At 34.3% G+C, this 20,669-nt stretch overlaps 1 protein-coding gene across 1 annotated transcript in view; it reads right to left on the bottom strand.

The window, feature by feature from the left end:
- Positions 1 to 19,683, bottom strand: part of LOC142615642 (uncharacterized) — a 29,110-nt gene extending 9,427 nt beyond the window's left edge. The window contains exons 1-23 of the mRNA XM_075788381.1: positions 19,476 to 19,683; positions 19,188 to 19,310; positions 18,449 to 18,606; positions 16,694 to 16,738; positions 16,329 to 16,407; positions 16,162 to 16,235; positions 15,783 to 15,889; positions 10,554 to 10,712; positions 9,000 to 9,203; positions 7,325 to 7,541; positions 7,162 to 7,236; positions 6,733 to 7,079; positions 5,718 to 5,910; positions 5,312 to 5,564; positions 4,893 to 5,226; positions 4,515 to 4,695; positions 4,257 to 4,397; positions 3,839 to 4,100; positions 3,234 to 3,695; positions 1,730 to 2,193; positions 1,141 to 1,277; positions 876 to 1,057; positions 41 to 433 (exon numbers count right to left, since the gene is read on the bottom strand). Of these exons, the coding sequence (XP_075644496.1) occupies positions 41 to 433; positions 876 to 1,057; positions 1,141 to 1,277; positions 1,730 to 2,193; positions 3,234 to 3,695; positions 3,839 to 4,100; positions 4,257 to 4,397; positions 4,515 to 4,695; positions 4,893 to 5,226; positions 5,312 to 5,564; positions 5,718 to 5,910; positions 6,733 to 7,079; positions 7,162 to 7,236; positions 7,325 to 7,541; positions 9,000 to 9,203; positions 10,554 to 10,712; positions 15,783 to 15,889; positions 16,162 to 16,235; positions 16,329 to 16,407; positions 16,694 to 16,738; positions 18,449 to 18,606; positions 19,188 to 19,310; positions 19,476 to 19,544 (4,659 nt within the window). The 5' untranslated portion in view covers positions 19,545 to 19,683. The remainder of the gene's footprint in view (positions 1 to 40; positions 434 to 875; positions 1,058 to 1,140; positions 1,278 to 1,729; positions 2,194 to 3,233; positions 3,696 to 3,838; positions 4,101 to 4,256; positions 4,398 to 4,514; positions 4,696 to 4,892; positions 5,227 to 5,311; positions 5,565 to 5,717; positions 5,911 to 6,732; positions 7,080 to 7,161; positions 7,237 to 7,324; positions 7,542 to 8,999; positions 9,204 to 10,553; positions 10,713 to 15,782; positions 15,890 to 16,161; positions 16,236 to 16,328; positions 16,408 to 16,693; positions 16,739 to 18,448; positions 18,607 to 19,187; positions 19,311 to 19,475) is intronic.
- Between the last annotated feature and the right edge of the window lie 986 nt (positions 19,684 to 20,669).

Below are 20,669 nucleotides of genomic sequence, written 5' to 3'. Positions count from 1 at the left end.
ACCATCAATTCCTACAAGATGAATCACAGAAACTTGATACCTTTTTTATATTAGTTTCTCTACTCAATGTATTCCCCACATGCTTCAAAAGAAATTTGTTTGTAATACGCTGAATAGATGCTCTCGTCCAACAACCACCATCAGAAGTAATCATGTTAGCAATTACTTCTTGGTGACTTTTTCCTTCTTGGCTGATAACTAGTGCAGAAAATTCAATAAACGAACACATTGACCTAAAAGCACTATGCCTTAAGATCAAGTCTTCAGATGACATATCATACACACAATGTGATAAAATGAGCAACACATGATCCTCGTGAATAGTATAGAAGAAATCGACACAAATCTTTTCATAAGCATTGACTATAGTGTCATAATCAAGTCCACCCATTTCTGCAGCAGAGGTTGCATTCAAGTCACGAACAAGTTTTGCCTGCATTCCAGTCAAAGTAGACAACAGGGACAAATGGGTTTCAGAGATCAATTAGGTTCCATTAACACTCTGTTCATTTTATGGAAAACCTTGTGTGAAGATCGTTTTCCGCATTTTCCTATGTTTGGTGTGTTTGGTAGTATCAGAAGAAAAAAAAAAAGGGTCACGGAAAACTTTCCTTATTTAACTTGGTGTGAGATAGATTTGTTTTCCGCTAATTTTTTTGGAAAACAACTCTATCTCAAGCCAAGCTAAATAAGGGTAGTCTAAGAGAAAGTTTTCCAACTTATTATAAAATCACTACCAAACATAGGAAATTGAGATAATTTTCTAGAAAATGATTTTTGAAAAATTATTCATTTTCTAGAAAATGTTAATTTTGAAACAAACAGGGCATAAAGCAATACTTAAACGTAAAAATAATTGAAGATACGAGTATTACCACTAACAGGATAGAAGGATCCACTTCAGCAAGAGAATCAAGAAGATCACAAATAGACAAACGCATATCCAGTTCAACAGAAGTAAGTAGTGGAGAAATTGCATTCAAAATTGTTTTAGTACTGTCGCTCCCTAACACTGGTATGATATCTCGAAAGACTTGCACAGCTTCAGAACAAAGATCTGCAAGAAGAAATAGAATTTTGAAGAAAAAGTTAAGACTCTTACAGAGAGTACCAAACTTATGTTTCATGAGATATTCTTACCAGAATTTTGAGCTCTTTTTGCTAAAAATGGGAGCAAGATATCTACAAATTTGCTTGCTAGCAATGGATCCTTTATATACTTTGATAATAATTTGAAAATTCTTATGTCTCTCTCCCCAGGACATTTGATCAATTTCCTGGTACATAAAAAGGGTAAGTCATTAAGAGGATATCTTTAATAAGAAGCTTTTTCCTTTTCCATAAATACTTTTTACACCAAAGGTACATACATACATAAACATAATGCATATGCAGAATGACTAGAAATAGAAGGGAAAATGGTGGTTTAAATGTGTTGATTCTGACCAGAACTGTCAGTATTTTTTGTTTTTCTCAACTAAAAATGATAATTTTCATTTCACTTTACAAGATGGATGTGAGAGTGGTTTGTACAAAATTTTATGACAATAACAAGTGACAAAGAACACATTAGTTTGTTTCCAAAATCTTGGACACTAGGGTCATTGAGGATAGTTTATTCCAATAGCATGAATGGAAGCAACCTCGCAAATGTGGAGTCTGACGCATGCAAAAGCACATGAATACAAAATAAATAAATAAATAAATGCACCAAAAACACCATCCATACCTCTTGGTGGCACTATCACTTAGGAAAAGGCAATGCAAGCTGCAGATAAGTGCCTCAAGGTTTGGAAGTAGAACTCTTTTTGCAGTATCATCTTTATCATCCAACTCACTATCAAGATTCAACAAGTTCTCAACGAACTTAAGAACACATGATACAATAGCTTCAGAAGCTGACTTGACACTAAGTATTGAAAATATATCCGGAACAAGATTTGTTTCTCTACTTAGCAGTGATACAAGCCTGTGGCTTCTACTCATAGCAACAAAGCAAGAGAATAATGAACTTGGCTTCTCACTACTGGAACCCTCCTGTTTAAAACCGTCAACTAAATTTTTCACAGATGCAAAGAACAGGTCCCAGAACTCACAACCGAATTCGTGATCTTCATACTTATTGAGGACAAAAGAAATTACTTTCAGGCATAGAGACCTTAAATCTTTGAACTGCTTCATAGCACTGCTAGTCTGCATGTTGACCATAAATTTTTATTAATAAGTTGCCATGTTCTCATCTACAACATAACAAAAAAGCACACTAGCTTTCCCTAGAGCTGTTACAAGTCAAAAATATTGGCTGATAAAGAAGATATTGATCCTACATGCCACCTTACTAAATTGGGACAATATTAAGCACTATTAAGATGGGTATTTACCTAGACAGCACCAATACAGATACAGAACATGTATGCAACACAGTACAAACATGGTGATACATCAATCTAAAATCTAGAATACAATACAGCATGGATAATTCAATAAATACATAAATAAATACTTGTAGGCACTTATTCTTTAATTTTATGTTTAAAAGATAAAGAAGAAATGCTAAAAAAGTGTAAAATACAACTAAATAATAAAGGGTGACATACTAAAACTATCCTAAGGTTTGCACTAATACTAGGTACCATCAAGACTTTTCAAAATTATCAAATTTGTTCCCAAAGCACAAATGGCACTGAACACCATTTTAAAGTTCCGTACTCCTCCAAGTTCTCTGCATCCTTCCAACAGCTTGTCTTGACTACTCAAGTCTTGCATTATGGAAATTATATGCACGAGAGAGTTTCTGAGTAGCCAATGATTGATAAATAACAGCTAGAGATGGAGAGGATGTAGAAGCAGGGGAATTTTCAAATGGTGTTATGTGATGTTTATGCTTAGGGAGAAATTTGGATATTTTTTAAATGTTTTGGTAGTAACTGACATTAGCCCAAACCTTAAGGATAGTTTTTAAATTTTACCCAATAATGAAACTAAATAAGAAGCTATTACTTTCATAGGGAGATCATAAGTGAGGGAGAGGAAGAGAAAAATAAGAAGGTTAACAAAGTATCCCATGGCATCCAAGAGACCCGTATCAAATACACAGAGTTTGCAGTATCATGCTTTCTAGATTTTAACCAACCTAGTATCAAAGTATAAGATTAGGGGAGTTATCAATCAACTATGACAACAAACTTTCAGTAGTATTCGAGATTCAGCACCCAAAATGATAAACATAGTACCAGGACGTGATTTGTTGGAGCACCATCTTTCTCAAGTAAAGTTAGGTCAGCACTAGAATGATCTTCAAGTGAGGAAAATCCATTGCACTTTGCAACGTCAATATTTGATGCACAGCTTCCCAATAGCCGAACTATACACCCCATTAATAGATCAAGAAAAGGTCTAAGATGCAATTCATCAAAAACTCCTAGAACATCTTCAATCACATGCAGAAAACCATATCTTTTCTTCCAAGACAGAGCTAATATATTATCCACGGTGAAATACTTTAAGAAATTAAAAGCCTGGAATTGATCCATAAAATTTTCAGGTGAAGTCCAAAGCCAACAAGCAGTACTATCAGCTTCTTGTGAAATAATGTGCAGTGGCTTTATTAACAATGCGAAGAAAAGAGGAAGCTCCTCAACATCAAGTTGAGCAATGAAACCCAGGACTGCCTTTCGGTGATTAATGCTTGCATTCTGCATAAAAAGGTAAATAATATTAAGTAAATTAGATGAGATTTTGAATAAAAAGTGAGGAAAACATACGGAGTGAAAACCCCTACAGATATTAACAAGATTGCATAAAGGAATGAACATCATATAATTCAAATTAGATATACCTTTCTAGAGGCAAGTGTCTTCAAATTTCTGACTTTCGGCATTAGAAGACGAATAACTATAGGAACCAGATAAGCTCTGTGTTGGTCTTCAATTAGATTAGATTCTTTGGATAAACTCCATGTTGTTAGTTCTTCTCGCAAATATTTGGAGCTTATCAACTTTTTCAGATGCTGATCATATGGGAGCAAAAAATCATCCTTCCAAATCAAGAGGCAATCAAGAACCTTCATCTGTATTTCAGCATCATTTTCATCCAAAAGCCTAATAGAAACATCCAAAAGATTCAAGGAAAAGCAAAACAAGAAAAAGGACTTAGTGCACCCGGGCTGAGATCAAAATCAAACACATCAAAAACTAGAAGAAAAGATGAGCATTAAATAAATAAATATTATTACATCATTGAAACACTTCACCAACCTATTTTGCAGAACCTCTTTAAGAAATTGACTCTGATAAAAAGACCTAGGGTTTCGCATTCCTTTCAGCAAGTTCAACCATTCTTTAAGGACACCTTTCCACTCTTTGCCTTTACAAGCATGTGAATTGAAGATTCCCACGCTGCAATACAACATTATAAAGAAAACCAACTTTTAATGGGATAGGTTATAAAGATTTGCTAGTTCACTGAGTCCAAAGTATATCCAATAAAAGGCATAAGATCCTGCAGATGATTACCTTGCAAGAACATTGCAATCATAGCCAAGAAACTTTAAGAACAAAGGTACAAACTCTCGTGACCGAGATTCAATAACAATTGGAATCTTTTGTAATGATTGGAGCAACAAGGATAATACTGTTGCACAAGGAGTGCTCTCAGAGCCCGGATATACAAACGAATCAAAACGCTTGACAAGATCTGGAAAAAAAAAAAGGTTAAAAACTGAACTTCAAAAGGAATTTTGGATTCAAGAAAGAGATAACTCAGCAAATAACCAGTTTATTATTCTAAAACATGCACTATATAACAGCAGCTGAGTCATAATAAATATCTACCAATATGGTACAATAAGGATAATGATACATGATAATATCAAAACTCGAGTTGTCACATACCACTTGACTCGTAAGCTTTAGAATTCCCTTCATATACTTCATTAGATGTATGAAATATGGATTGGTATTGCTCAAGATAAGAAACAAATCTATCCCCTACAAGTCCAAAATGTTGGCTCATCAAGACTGCAAGGCACTCTATTGCTGGATTCCAAAGATAGCTGAATCGGTTATTCAATATGCCAATTATCCCATTCAAAACAAGGGGCGCATAGGCATCAGGTAATCTGCCAGCTGAGAGGCCCATTTGTATTTTAGAAATCAATAGGATAACTTTCCTGCTGGTAGAAATTGAAAGAGGAGTTTCCTCAATAGACAAAAGCAACTGAATAACCTGACATTTGAAGGAAAATCAGCCCAGGATCATCTACTTTAATATAGTGTCAAACAACAAAAACGGTAATAAAATAGACACATACATTAATACCCTGACTTTCCACAAGGGAATTTTGAGAGACTTCAGTTCTCATTTTCTTTGCAGGCGGTTGATCATTTGTAGAATCCACACAGCCCAGAGGTTGATAGTGACACAATATTCTAAGAGTTGAGATGCGAATCTCCTTGTTTGAGTGGCGCAAATTATCAGAAAATATGCTTACTGCATCCACAACCTTCTCGCCAGTAAGTTCTTGATGATACATTCTATTGCTGTTGACAGCTTCCGATGTAGGCCTAACATTTTTGTAACATCAAGAATTTAGAATTTAGAAAAGCAGAGTTTTTAACATAGCCAGCAATCAACAAGCATTAAAATTTGAACAATGATAAGAATTTAGATTAGTAATATATTAATATGTAATCAATTATTGACACACGTCAACTTACCCATACACAAAATCTAAATAATCAGCAACAGCAAACAATACTGGTAAAGAAGATCTGTATCTTTTCGCAAGATGCAAAAATTTGCTCGTTTCTTCAGAGTAAGATTCTTTACCAAGATGTGACTTGTTGTAAGAACTCAAAGCAGCCCCAATTAGGCATTGCCAAGTTTGTTTAGGAATACCAGCTATGCAGCCTGAATGAATAACATATAGATGAATATTAAGAGAGACAACGACAGCATAATATTGTACAACAGAAAATGAGAAAAGTTCTATATACTAAATAGAATACCGCTAGCTTATCTTGTTGTGAGCATTTAAAATTCATTGAGAAGGCCAAGCATTGTGGATATGGTGAAAAGACGGAAGAAAATGTCAACAGAAACAATCACCAAGACATTATTAGAATATCCTCCCTGGGATATAATACACTGATGGATCCATAAAGTGCATAAGTGCAGGATACAATACACTTTGATGGGTCCCATGAAGTACAGATACAAGACATTGATGGGTCCCATCAAGTGCATTAGTGCTTATATGAAAAACCAAGATAGACATTATATATTCAGGGTGTTTAGTACATCATAGAACCAGGCCAGCTAAGAACAACTTAACTAATTTTAATTGTTTTTAGTTTGGTAGATTTTTTATTCAAAATGAGACCATATATCATCCCTAATAAACTAGTTTTAACTTTTAGTTCTTTTAAACATACCTTCCCTACAAAATCAAGTTTTAAAATTTTGATGTTTTTCACATGAATATTCTCTCCAGACTAGTTTTATATTTGAAATTTTCAGATGCATATGTTATTAATACTAGATCTGAGCTGATTCTAGACAAACTTGATATAAAATAAACTGATTAGGTTCAGCTTGTATCAGAACTAAACTAATTTCGAGATTTGCCAAGCACCCACACTATCCTCACTTGAAAATAAGGTGAACAGACACAGTGTTTCAAAGTGCATACAGAGCAAGAAATTAATCTGAATAATACAGAACGTTCCATACCAGCTTCCATCATCAGTAGCTGATTGAGTGCATCTATCAAATCCATTAAACAGGATGATTTCTTTTGGATATCAATCAATTGAGGATAGCATCTAATGATTCCCCACAGCAGAGCCAACTTAGTCTCATGAATATGAGTTGATGATGGATCTACTCGCACAATTTCTTTTATTTCCCTTATCCAATCAGAAACAGCCTCCTGCAAACAACTCTGAATCTTTGGAAATCCTTTTCCAAATGTGCCGACTAAAAAGTCGGACCCTTGCGCCTTCACTTCCATTATTTCACAGAAGGACAGTAATAGATAAATAACTTCTTCTGAAGTCTCTACCATATCATTTAAAGCACTGAAAATTATATCAGAAAATTAAGACTGTCCTATAAAAAGAACCATATTGCATCCCAGAAATAACTAACATATAACATTACCTTAAGATGTTAACTCTGAAGATATCTACTATGCAAGGGTCCTTCTGTAGTAGTTCTCTAATAAAAGTCAACAAACTGCAAGACAAGCCTAACAATCTATGTCAAATGATATTAAGAAAAGGGAAAGAGGTAGGGGGCAGGGGGGCACCAAACTAGGAATTACCTTGAGTTCCTTAACTTAAATACAGGAGCCCATTGCAATGAACAACTTGAGATAGTTGACATATCATTAGAACTATGGAGCCCATTGAGAATGCATACAATCATTTCTAGAACCTTATCAACAACTTCTTCTTGATGATCCTCTGCCTTCACCAAGTCAGAAGGCACGACAAACCTTTGCACAAGCAATCCCACATGTTCAAGTAATGATTGGTAATCTGTGCAACATCATAGTAGTTTAGCTTGGTAGGACAAGAAGTACACAAATATGCAATTGACATTATTACAGTAATTGAACTTAAAACGTACAGCTGTAAAACAAACCAAGCTACTCAAGCTCCACTCAAGAAAAATTGGGTGAAGTGATACTTGAATGATTAACTACGTGGCTCAAAAACCAATAAGAACCAATCTTGAGCAACCTATTATCAGGATCAGCACCAATTGATTGTCTACTTTAGAAAAGTCAAACTACTAAAGCTCCGTTTGTTTTGAAGTGTAAAATATTTTCAGGGAAACGTTTTCATTTTACCATGTTTGGTTGCTTACAAGAAAATGCTGAAAATGTTTTCATTTTATAGTGTTTGGTTGCTTACATGAAAATGTTGTGGAAATTATTTTCCAATTTCACCGTAAAAAAAAAAAAAAAATAATAATAATAGTAATAGTAATTTAAAAAAATTTCATATTTCATAAAACCCATCAAATGCAAGCACAGCTGCACACAACCGCTGAACCACCACCAACCACCCAAATTCAGAAAATAAAACAAAATTCCACTCTCAAAAGTCACATCAGACACACAGATACATGTATAGCAAGTACTAGGAACCAATCGAAGTAATCAAACTCCAAAGCGCCAATTGAGACAGAGACCCATGGCTGTTGGGGGCAGCGGACCTAGAAAGTCCACCACCAAAGTTGCCATAACCACCACAAAACGAGCAACCCACAAACCCAGATCCGAAAAAAACCACCCAAAAATCTTAAGCATTAGACCACGAATCCAGATTTCAAAACCAAAAACCCACAAATCTAAAAACCCAGATCAGAACTTGAGAAGCTGATTGGCGAAAGAGAGGTGGGTGGCGTTTGCATTGGGTCACGAACCTTAGATCCGGTGGGTGGCATTTGCGTTTGGTAGTGTTGGGTCATGAACCTGAGAACCAATTTGAGGATTGATGACAGTGGAGCTAGTGATGAGTGGTGCCGACAATGGTGGATCTGGGGATGAGTGGCTGGTCTGGTTTGTGGGAGAGAAGAGCTAAGAGTGAGAAAGGCTAAGAATAGTCGAGGGTGAGACACTGAGAATGTGTAAAATGTTTAAGCAGTTTTTTGAGCTTAAAACATTTTACAACTTTTTTCCTTGAGTTTGAAAGTTCACTGAAAATATTTCACAATTGACCAAATATTTTACTACAAAACAAACATGGTAAAATGTGTAAAATATTTTACTGAAAATATTTTACTTTAAAACAAACGGAGTGTAAAGCTCAATTGAAATTTGGCTTTATGGCCCTTGTCAAAAAGCACATTTAATAAACCAACCAAGCTTGAGTAGCCAAATATTTGACTCGAATCAGCTTGCTTTACAGCCTTTCTAAAAATAAAAAAAGAAACACTAGTTTTGATATGTAAAAAGAAACACTAGTAAATACAGATATTATACAGCTCACCATAAACTATTTGTCCATTGTGGATCTGAACAATGGAAATAAGCAGCGACAAAAGACGACTTAAATGCAAAATGCATCCATTAGTCACACACTCAGTAATTTTCTCATATAAGCATTTCCACATCAAATCCAACTCCTTTGGCTCTATGTTCTCACATATTCTTTGAAAGGCAGTAATTATAACTTCAACAACCGCATCTGAACCTGCAGGGAGGACAGAGGCAGAGTCTTAGAAAAATTCATAACCATGAACTTGTAAATTGTGTCAACCTACATAGTAACACAACCATTGACCTACAAATTCAAGTAAGTGTTTTTTAATTGGTAAGTTACACAAACCCAGTGGGCGTTGAACCCACGACCTCACCCTCCATCTAGAACTTGTAAGAGGAGGTGTCGGTTGAGCTAAAGCTCATTGGCAAATTCTAGTAAACAAATTAATGTGGAGTACTATGATTATGAGCATATGAGGGGAAAAAAAGTAGGCTTTTAAAGTTAACACTCGAAGCCAAATTCGGCAGTAGTATAGAGACTACAGGAAACTCAGAAAATCACTTACTGATAATGTGATATTAATTTGATAATGTCATTCACCTTTCAGCTGTAGATTTTATCCCTTTTTCATATGAGACAATGCTTTTTATGTCCAAGATACATGTTAATTGAAACTCAGTGAATTTCAGCTTTTATATTATCATTTTTCAAAAATGTTTATAGCAAAATAATGACCGCACATGCATAAAATTAATTTACAGCATTCCTATGGATAAAATTCTTAAATCTTCATTATTATCCAAAACAAAAATCTTTAATCTTCATTGTTGGATGAAATACTACTATAAGTTCATTATGCATGTCAAGAATCAAGAATGCTTTCAATACCCACTAAATCAATAAATTCAACCTTTTTTGATAATCATTCAATAAATTCAACCTTCTTTATGTAGATGGAACAATGCTTCATGCTGGTCAGCTTGATACATAGAAAGCAAGACAGGCATGATGAGAACCATACATCTAATAGTGGATTTATATGGATTTGCCAATACGAGTCCAGTGAAAATTTTGAGTTAGAAAGTGGTATAAATTATACAGTTTTAACAGATCTCACCTAACATACGTAAGATCATGCAAATACCCATAGAGATGCATATTTAATCAGGTATTTGTGGCCATAAATCATTAGAGTATGTATTATTTTAATTGCACTGCATAATTGTAAATGGAAATTTATAACAAAACTCAAAACATTTGGGTTGGCATTGGCACACATATGTATATGTATGTTTGCAATACCAGTGTGCAATGTTATAGTTGTAAAGCACAGTTCTAAATGGATCTCTCTCTCTCTCTCTCATATATATATATATAGGCAACTGGAGCAAATCTTACATAACAATCAATTACAGAAAAATAGAGATCCTATGATGTTAAGAAAGAAACTAGAAAAGATCGTCATAAGAATCTTGTGGGACTAAAAATAAGTATAAATTAGAAGTGAAACACACAAATGAAGATATGAAATACATGCAAGAAAGTTGAAATCATCAATACCAAATATTGAATCGTCCATCAATAACCGCAATACTCGCTCTGCTCTTGAGTGTAACCTTGATGAGGCCCCTCTCATAACATAAAAAAGTAAAGCACTGATGCCACATTTCCTGGCAGGCAATGGTTTCTTTATGACTTCAGTCATGATCTTTTTAATACCTGTTCCAATCCCATGAAACATTAATTTGGTCAGCTTAGAGTAACGCAAGTCCATTAGAAGACAACTTTGGCTATGCTATATACCAACTAGTTGAAGTCACATAAATACTATTTACCAACACAATAGTCAAAGAACAAAAAGCAAATATGCACATACAATCCGTCTATTTTCAGCCAATTATAAAAACCAAAACCTTGACCAACCTTTTAGTGCCATGTCACTTGCAATGTGCCACAATGTCTGGCACATGTATATCAGTATGCGAAACATATATAAGTGAAGTTCATAACCAAATGAAAAGCATGTGGGAATAGGAAAAAATGATGAAGAAGTGGAAGTAAAGCACCTTGAAAAATTACACAAAATCAACTTAGTATTCATGTGGTAACAAGGTTACAAAGAAAGAACATTCTAAAACTTAGGACACTGTTTGGAAAGAATGCATCAATGTGAACATTTGATGAACCACAAACTAAAGGCTACTATAAATAGCCTCTTTTGAGTCATTATAGGCAATCTACCTTATGAAATTTAGAGTTGAATATTTCTTGAGCTCTTTCAGCCTAATAATTGATATTTGATTGTTCCAACTCCAATCCTAATATCCTTTTCATTTGCTTTAATCTTGTTATGGTTGCTGGAATTGCTTTTTACAACCTTCTTCTACACTAGATCTAAGGTCTAATTTATTTTTATATATATATATATATATATATATATATATATATATATATATATATATATATATATATATATATATATATATATATATGGATGTATGTATGTTGGTAGGAATCAACTTAGCTTGACAAGAGACTTTTTTATTGATAGGTAATCAGAAAACTTTTATAAATGATAGAATAAAAAGGAATACAAGGAGTTCATGATGATGAACAACTAGAAAAAACAAAAAAAAACAAAAAAAAGGAACAAACAGCACAACAACCAGAGGAAAGTCAGGAAACTAAGCTAAGGGAGGACAAAAACTCAGAGAGAGAAGAACAATCAGAAAAACCACAACACCGAGACCACTCCAATAGGCTACACTGGCATAAAAGCTTTAACTCATCCAACGTCTTTTCTTTGTCCTCAAAAGATCGACGATTACGTTCCAACCAAACAACCAACATTAAGCACCCCAGAACCAAGTTCCAAATGTCTGAGTTATACTTCCCAAGCCACTGATGCCAGCAAGATAACAAACCCACCACCGATCCTGGCATAACCCAAAGAATACCAAAGGCCTGAAGAATGAAAGTCCATAGGGAAAGGGTGACAGGACAATGAAGAAGACGGAGATTAACCGACTCCCCATCACAGCAACACATACAACATCTATTCGCCAAAGGGCAACCCTTAAGCATAAGATTATCCAAAGTGAGGATCCGACCATGAGCAGCAGTCCACAGAAAGAAAGCCGCGCGCTTAGGAATCTTAGGTTTCCAAACACCCTTCCAAGGAAACGAAGAATTCGAAACACCCTGGATTGCAAGGTAGTAAGACCAAGTGTCAAACATACCATCTCCTTTAAGCCGCCAAAAAAGAGTATCTCTCCTATTATCCCGAGGAATATGAGTTTGGGTAAGCTAAAGAAGAGAAAATGATGCAGCCAACTCTCAATCTTCAAAAGCTCTTTAAAATCTTAAATTCCACACTCTAATAGTACCTCCTTCTGAAATCCACAGAACTTCAGAGAGACAAACATCTTTAACTGCTAAACATGCATAGATCTCAGGATAGAGATCTTTTAGTGCGATTTCACCAATCCACCTATCATGCCAGAAGCTGATCCGAGTGCCTTCACCCACTGTAATCTATGAAGCACAGGTGCGTTTCAGGATTCAGGTGCGGGTGCGGGTGCGGGTGCGGGTGCGAGAGCAGGTGCGGGACTCGGCAATTTTTGAAAAAGTAGGGTGCGGGTGCGGCGATTAAAAAATTATTAAAAATATTTTTATTTATATTTTTAATATATTGCTAAACATACTTTTTTCACATTATATAAACATATATCAAATTTAAGAACAATAGTAAATAATAACTAGAATACAGAGAATGGGAGAGAGCCTAGCTGAAGAGTGAAGGCAGAGAGTGGGAGAGAGGCGCAAGAAAAATGAAGAGGGAGAGGGCTGGGTCGGCTGAGAGCTATGGAGTAGAAGCACGGACTGAGTGAAAATTGAAGAGAAATGAGAGTACATGTATGTGTTATAGGGTTTTGGTTTTTTTCCAAACGGTGCGTTTGCACCTTTTTTTTTTTTTTTCCCGGCCAAGTTAAATGGTGTGTTTCGCACCTGTTGTTTTTTTTTTTTTTTTGAATTTCGGCCGTATCAGCCGATTTCGCCGGTATTGGCAGATTTCGCCGGTATTGGTGTTGCACCCGATACGGACCAATTCGGGCCAAAGCAGGGCCAATCGGCCCGATTTCACTCGCGTCGGCCCGAATCGACGTCGTATCGGCGCGTATCGTGCCAAAAAAAATATTTTTTTAATGTCCGACGCGGCACGGACGCGTAGGCAGCGGCGTCACCTGTGCATCCCCGTGTCGCGCTGCGTCGGACGTGGGTGCGGCGGCCCAAACGCTGCAACCGTGCTTCTCAAACTGTAATAGACAGATGCTTAGAAAAGCTCACCCACCCTTCATTAATGCTTTCTCCATAGGCCACACCCATGAGACCTCCTACAAACCTTAGTCCTCCACCCCCCTTGACCTTCACCATATTTAGAGGAGATAACTCGCCGCCAAAGGTGGGTAGCTTCATGACCGTATCTCCACAACCATTTCCCTAAAAGAGCTTGATTGAAAGACACCACACTTCTAATCCCCAAACCACCCATCTTAACGGGTAAACACACCTTATCCCAAGCCACCAAAGGATATTTGAAACTACCCTCAGAAGACCCCCAAAGGAAATTCCTCTAAATACTTTCCAATCTAGCCGCCACAACTTTAGGAATAGTGAAAAGGGATAAAAAATACGTTGGGAGGCTTGAGAGAGTACTCTTTAGGAGCATGAGCCTACCACCCTTAGATAAATAGAAACGCTTCCACCCAGAGAGCCTCTTCTCCATTTTCTCCAAAATAGGATTCCAAATCGAGGCTGTCTTAAACGAAGTTCCCAATGGCATCCCCAAATATTTCATCGGCAAACTGCCCACTCTACAATGGAGAATATTAGCCAAAGTAATTAGATTATTCACCTCCCCAACAGGGACAATCTCACTTTTCCCTACATTGACCTTCAAACCCGTAAAAGCCTGAAAACAAGACAACACCAACCTTATGGATAGCAGCTGTTCCCTAGAGGCATCACAAAATAAGATAGTGTCATCAGCAAGTAACAAATGGGAAATACTCACACCAACAAAGTTCCCAGCTCCCACATGAAAACCCTAACTGAGATTACACTCCTCTATCTTCTTTAAGAGTCTACTTAAGGCCTCCATTACCAAAAGAAACAAAAGCGGGAATAGAGGGTCCCCTTGTCTCAACCCACGAGAGCTTCCAAAAAAACCTCAGGGAAACCATTTACCAAGACTGAAAAACGGACAAGAGACTTTACCACACTAGAACTTCATGTATGCACTTTTAGATGCATATTAATCAGTAGCATTATAAAATAGTGTCCGGATATATTTTATTTTTATTTAAAAAAAATTGGAAATAAATCACAAGTACTTTTCTTTTTTGGCTAGGTAAACATTCACACAACCAATGGTTTAAAATTGTGCTTGGATTTTTTTTTTAATACTACTAATAAATATTGCATACATCAAATTCTAGCAAAGTTATGCTCACTATGGAGATAGTGCTAATGGTGGCATCATAAGGTCATTTGAGTGACAAGGTGGAATAATTGCGGCAGTCAATGAGCAGCACTGATGATGTTCAGGTGGGTAATGGACCAAAATAATGCTTAGAAGTTAAAGTAATTTGAAACATGGAAAGACAAGGCCAGTATCTTTGTCAGCTTTATGCATAGTCTCAAGCAAGAAGAATAAATAGATGAATTATCCAAGTCATAGTTACTACTAAACATGATGAAATTTGTACAGTACAATTTTCAACTTTTTTGAATAAGTATATACAGTACAAAATATGAACGTACTTTTATTTCGAAGAAGTTAGAATAGAAGTATATGGTAATGGTACTTAAAAGAGTAAAGTTTACTATATTCCAATTAGTAGCACACTTATGCTACCTTACTATAATTGCTAAAGATAATATATTTATCAAAAAAAAAAAAAACTTAAGATTTGAAAAAAATCAGCTAACCTAGGATAATAATAAAAATTAAATATACCTTGTTATGTTGTCATACTTCATCTTTCAAGCAAAGTAATAAATAATTCAAATATTATTTATTTTCTCATATTATTATAAATGAAAATAGTTTAATTTTTGTTCAAATATAAAATTTAAATACATATGTATGTGTGCGTGTGTTTTGAGTGTGTTATTTTAATAAGGTTATATATATACATATATACAATGTATATGTATTTTAATTTAACACATATATTTGAAACTAAGATTTAATGATCTAAATTCTATAAAAATATTAATAGCTCAAAGAAAAGAAGATTAAAATATACTCTTAAAGACAGTCAGTCCTTCACGTAGATGAATGGGTAAAATAATCAGTTGTCCTTGTGGATCTGACATTAATCCTCTCACACCGACTAATTGGTGTTCTTGAGATGCATTTCCTCTAGCTCCCGGAAAAGACATCATATTAAATAAATATAAAAATTTTGATGTCTAACATAAATAGAACATGATGGAATTAAGAAATATTAATTATGATAATTTTGTTCTCATTTGTAATAAGTCAACATAATACACTAAACAACTGCAGTGCCAATAGGATGATTAAAGTTTAGTTGAATTGGAGTTTTTTGTATTTTGTTTACAAATATAATGCAAAAAAAAAAACAAAAAACAAAAAAATCATTGAATTAATGATTACAAATGGGCAAAGAGTACAATGGCGTGGGGGAATCAATTAAGCCATGATTCACATATGAATACAAATGGCTCCATATGGATAAACTTAGACAATAAAGCATGTACCTTCCTGCAGCTGCTCAGCTGGTGCATTCCTAAACAAGAATGATATTGCCTCAGCCATAAATTCTTGAACGTACTCCTTGGGATAATATCGTAGTTTTAATGTAACCCTTAAAAAAATTTGAGAAAACCATATAAGTATATATGTTATGTAGGTTTGTAGGTACATAAATATGCAATGAGACTTCTTCACAGGGAAAAAAAAATGTAATGAGGTCTCCAGTATCTAATTGCTACAGTGAGCTCCATGACAGAAAAAGTCTACACAAATGTATCAGATAACATGTAATCATGACGGTGACAATGAAAACCAACCAGATTCTGATAAGATAAACACCTTTGGGGAACACGAATTAAATCATACTAGTACAAATGTACTTACTTGAGCACATAAACAAGGTCACGTATTAGATATTTTTGCAAGTACATCATAATATATGACCACGACGTAAAAATCTGCATAACATCAGCCAAAAATTGAAAAGCTTAATGATTTTGAGGCAGCTAACAAATATACATAAAAAAAAAAAATGGAAATTATAGCTAGACCTGCTCAATTATCTCTGGTTCCCTATCAGCACCAGTTTCCAGGAGAGACACTAAAGAATCAGCAATCCTTGGCATAAAGCTGGGAAAGCTCCAATACACAAGATATAAGTCATAAATATAACAAACTATAGAGACATATATATGTAAGAATACCACAAGTCTGGCATAGGACAAATTCAAAGAAATTTATAAGGGAGTAGGAAATCTTAAACAACAATCTAGGCATTCTCTTCTTAAGTAGAAATTCTAACAAAGTAAAATCAGGAACAAACAGAGCAGCAATTCTAAGGTTAGAAGCCTCCACGACTAGTTAGCGACAGGGAAAATCCTATGAGATATATTAAATTCAAATAGAAAGAACTTACGGTATAAAATCAACCAGGAGATCTCTAGATAGAGCTGCAAGTAACCTGCAAAAAAATAAATAAATAAAACTATCAACCTACAAGAACTTAAGGAAAACACACAAACAACTAAAAAAAGAAGAAGAAAAAAAATCAACAAACAGGTTGAAAGAAGAAAATACACAAGCTAGAATTCTTTTGATAGTTTACCTTATCAAAATTAACCCTAGTATTTACAGGTTTGATTTTGTACTGAATAATTAGTTTTTCTAGCAGGACATCATTTTTTTCTTAATAAATCTCTCAGTGTATAAAGCAGTGATCTTAAATATTGAATAGCTATTGACTTCATCTTGAATTCTACAACAACACAAGCTAATTCGCCTACTTGTTGTCTACAGCAAAGAAACAATTCAAAACCCAACACCAGAAAGAAAATTTAACAAAATAAAAATTGCAAACCCTTATAAAAGTTCAGGTAAAACTTACGTACACCAAAAATGTATATATCTCAGGCATAGCATGCTAATCATCAAATGCATAATATGAAAGTTAAAAGGATCTGGAACCAGGTGGATGGTTGGGAAATAAAACATGGGAGTATTTTGTCGTATATTAATACAAGGGGTTTTCCCGGAAAATAATACTTATTTATGATGAATTATTAAAAATAGCATTGTGGTAAAATTAATTGCTACAATAGCCTCTCTTTGAGAACCTTGTTTTGAAAAAACGATTTTAAGCATTTAAATTTCAACATTTGCACTGAAAATTGTGTTTCCAAAACAAGATTTCAGTTATATCACACTTTGCACTGAAATAGTGTTTGGAAAACACATCATCAGTGTAAACACGTTTTAAACTGAAATTGTTTTTTGGAAACATGATTTCCAAAACATTATTTTCAAAGGAAGGCTATCCTCCAAATAATTTCCCCCACAGTGCTATTTTTAATAATTAAAAATAAATAATATTATTCTGATATTCTGTAAACTGTAGTTCTTCTGAAGAAAATGACTAAAATAAATAATTGCAAAAAAAGAAGCAGAAGAAGAAGACGAAGAAGAAGAAGAAAGGTTGAAATGGCAATTCACATAACAACAATGGCGGTTCTTTGGCATACTAGCATCCTTTGGCCTGAAAGAGATCAGCATTTCTAATTTCCACCTGACATACCTTCCTTCTTAATTCCCTAAATGCTTTTACAATTCATTCTTCTTTTGAACCAGCAAAATACTTCTCACACGACTTCCACAAATATTTTATTTTAAATTAAATTAACCTACTTTTCAGGGGAAGTTTTTACAAATCATTCACCAATAACCCCATTAAAAATAAAATGAATTGAATCCTTAGTTAATTTCCAACTCTATAATTCTAACTTGCATCAGCTACTGCTTCTGAAGATTTACATCAGACTGACAATCCAGATTTAAACAGAAAACTTAGTCAATATTTAGACACCCACATAAATTGATGTCATTGATTACTACAACCATATCTAAAAAGAATTATATAATATCAATTTTTATGCATTAACAATATTGAAAGCCAAACAATGGATTCATAGACTGAAGAACAAAACTACCCTGCCTGAAGAAGTAAATTCAGTATTTTGGCTATAGTTACTAGATACATGTAAGAACATTTTTCTATTGAAACAGAATCATCAAATAAATAGATAACACAAGCATCAACATAAGTTTATCATTCAATCGTAACACATAAATATCCTGAACACTGTAAAGAAGTAATTAACAATATAAGCTAGCTTACCTAAGAATAGGCTCAAGAGATAGCCTCGCAGTCATTTGTAATCGGGGGATGAGTTTCGAGAAAATTAACTCCTTCTGTAATATAATCAAGGGTAATGTCTGTACCAAGGGCAACATTTCCTCGTAAAACGAAATGAAATCCTCTGCAGTATTCAATTCCTGTTCATAACAATACAATCACAAACAAAATATCAACAAATCAAAAAAAAAAAAAAGGTTAGGATGTCCTATTCAAAGTATCATAGCAGCAACAAAGAACCAACTAATAAAAAAGTAAACTTCAGCGCTGTTTTGATGGGCCTTTCCTTTTTCATCGAATACTAGCAACTTAGCCAAAACAAGCTTCCAATTACAAACTTCAAATTATAAACGTTACTAATTACAACAACAAAAACTTTTCTTTTAATCCCACTTTTCTTTTTATATAGAAAAGAAAAATTTGAACCTCCGGCATCCACACCATGGTAATTATTCTTAACCATTAAGTCAACACATTAATGGGTTTCTTTTTGGTATAGCCAAGATTACGTGGGCGTTTTTTAATAATTACTAGTTGAGCTAACTGAAACCGGAGACACAGAACATTTCACAACTACCAAGATAGCAAGTTGGTATTAGTTGGTAAAAAAGTGATGGCCAAGAACCAGTAAATGTTGCACATTTTGATATTTTTAGTTTTTACTAACAAAATAAAGACCAAAAGCTATAAACAAAAACACAGTAAAAAAGTAAAGGCATACCCTCCATTCTGTGAGGCAGTCACGGAAAAAGGAAGACCCTTCTGAAGGCTCAGCCTTCACTTTATTAAGGCTTCGAAACACATCGATTTCAATCTCCTCTACTCTCTGAGAAAAATTCTTGAACTGCAAAAACAAAAATCAATCAAAAACAGCTTTTGGATTACTAATTCAAACGTGCAAATAAAACTAAATCAATTTTTTGTGAGAAGAAAAGAATTTTGAGAAAATCGGGGGGTTTAGGGTTTAAGGGTTTGTGAGAGGGTTTAAGGTGTGTATGGGGGAGCTTACAACAAAACGGCGTCGTCCTGGGGATTTGTTGAGAGACTTCACTGCCTGAGCTTGCGACGGTGTCGCCATTGCTTGAATTAGGGTTTTGATTCGATTCGATTCGATTCGATTCTCACCGAAGCTCTTCTTCTTCTTCTCCTCCTTTCATAGAGAGAGAGAGAGAGAGAGAGAGAGAACGAGAGAGCTATATTTCAGAAGAGAATGGAGGCGCCGACTTTAAAAATGTTGGGTTTTTTCAGGTTTGTGTTCGGGTTGAGTCGAATGGGCCGAGCTAATTCGGGTTTATGTGGATTATAAACTGGGCTGGGCTAGGCTTTTTTTGGGAGCCGTAGTTTTACTGTTATTACACATTAATGATTAAACCCTGACTTTCATGTATGTACCCAAACATGCTAAACAAATGTCATTCTCACGCATGAAATGTATACGTATGACAGTTGTACGTTTGGTAACTGTTTTTTCATTTTATTTTTTATTTTTATAAAATAATTTTTTATTTTTTAAACTAAAAAATTTGTTTGGCAATTCAAAATGGACAAAAAACAAAAAATGTTCTCTAAATTCAACTTGTGAAGGAAATTGAAAATATGTAAAACACTGTTTTCAGTTTCTAATTTTCAAAAGTTAATGAAAATACGTATTTAATTCAATAAATCTATCTCATTTAATGAGTTAGCATTAGAGTTCAAATCTTAGTAACAACATATTTTTGTATTTTTTTTTTCAAAAAACTATCTTTTTAATTTCAATTAACCAAACATTTTTTTGTATTTCAAAAATACAAGAAATTTTTTTTCTTTAGGTTATGTTTGTTAACAATCTTTGTTGTCTATTTTCAAAAACTTGTTTTTGGGAATATAAAGAAAAAATGATTTTCTTGTATTTTTTAAATCAAAAACATGTTTGGTTAGTTGAAATTAAAAAAAAAAAAAGTTTTTTGAATAAAAAAATAGAAAATACTAAAGCATGTTGTTACTATGATTTGAACTCTAATGCTAACTCATTAAATTAAATGTGTGTTTTCATTAACTTTTGAAAATTATAAACTGAAAACAGCTCACAAATTGAGTTTTGAAAACAGATTTTATTTTCTATCCATTTTGGGTTGCCAAACAAGTTTTTTAGTCTTAAAAATAAAAAATTGTTTTTGGAAACAGAAAATAAGGGGAAAAAATAGTTATCAAACTTTTACCA

Source organism: Castanea sativa, chromosome 11 (genome assembly GCF_040712315.1).
Source record: "Castanea sativa cultivar Marrone di Chiusa Pesio chromosome 11, ASM4071231v1".
Lineage (NCBI taxonomy): Eukaryota > Viridiplantae > Streptophyta > Magnoliopsida > Fagales > Fagaceae > Castanea > Castanea sativa.
This window is presented reverse-complemented; position numbering and strand designations above follow the sequence as displayed.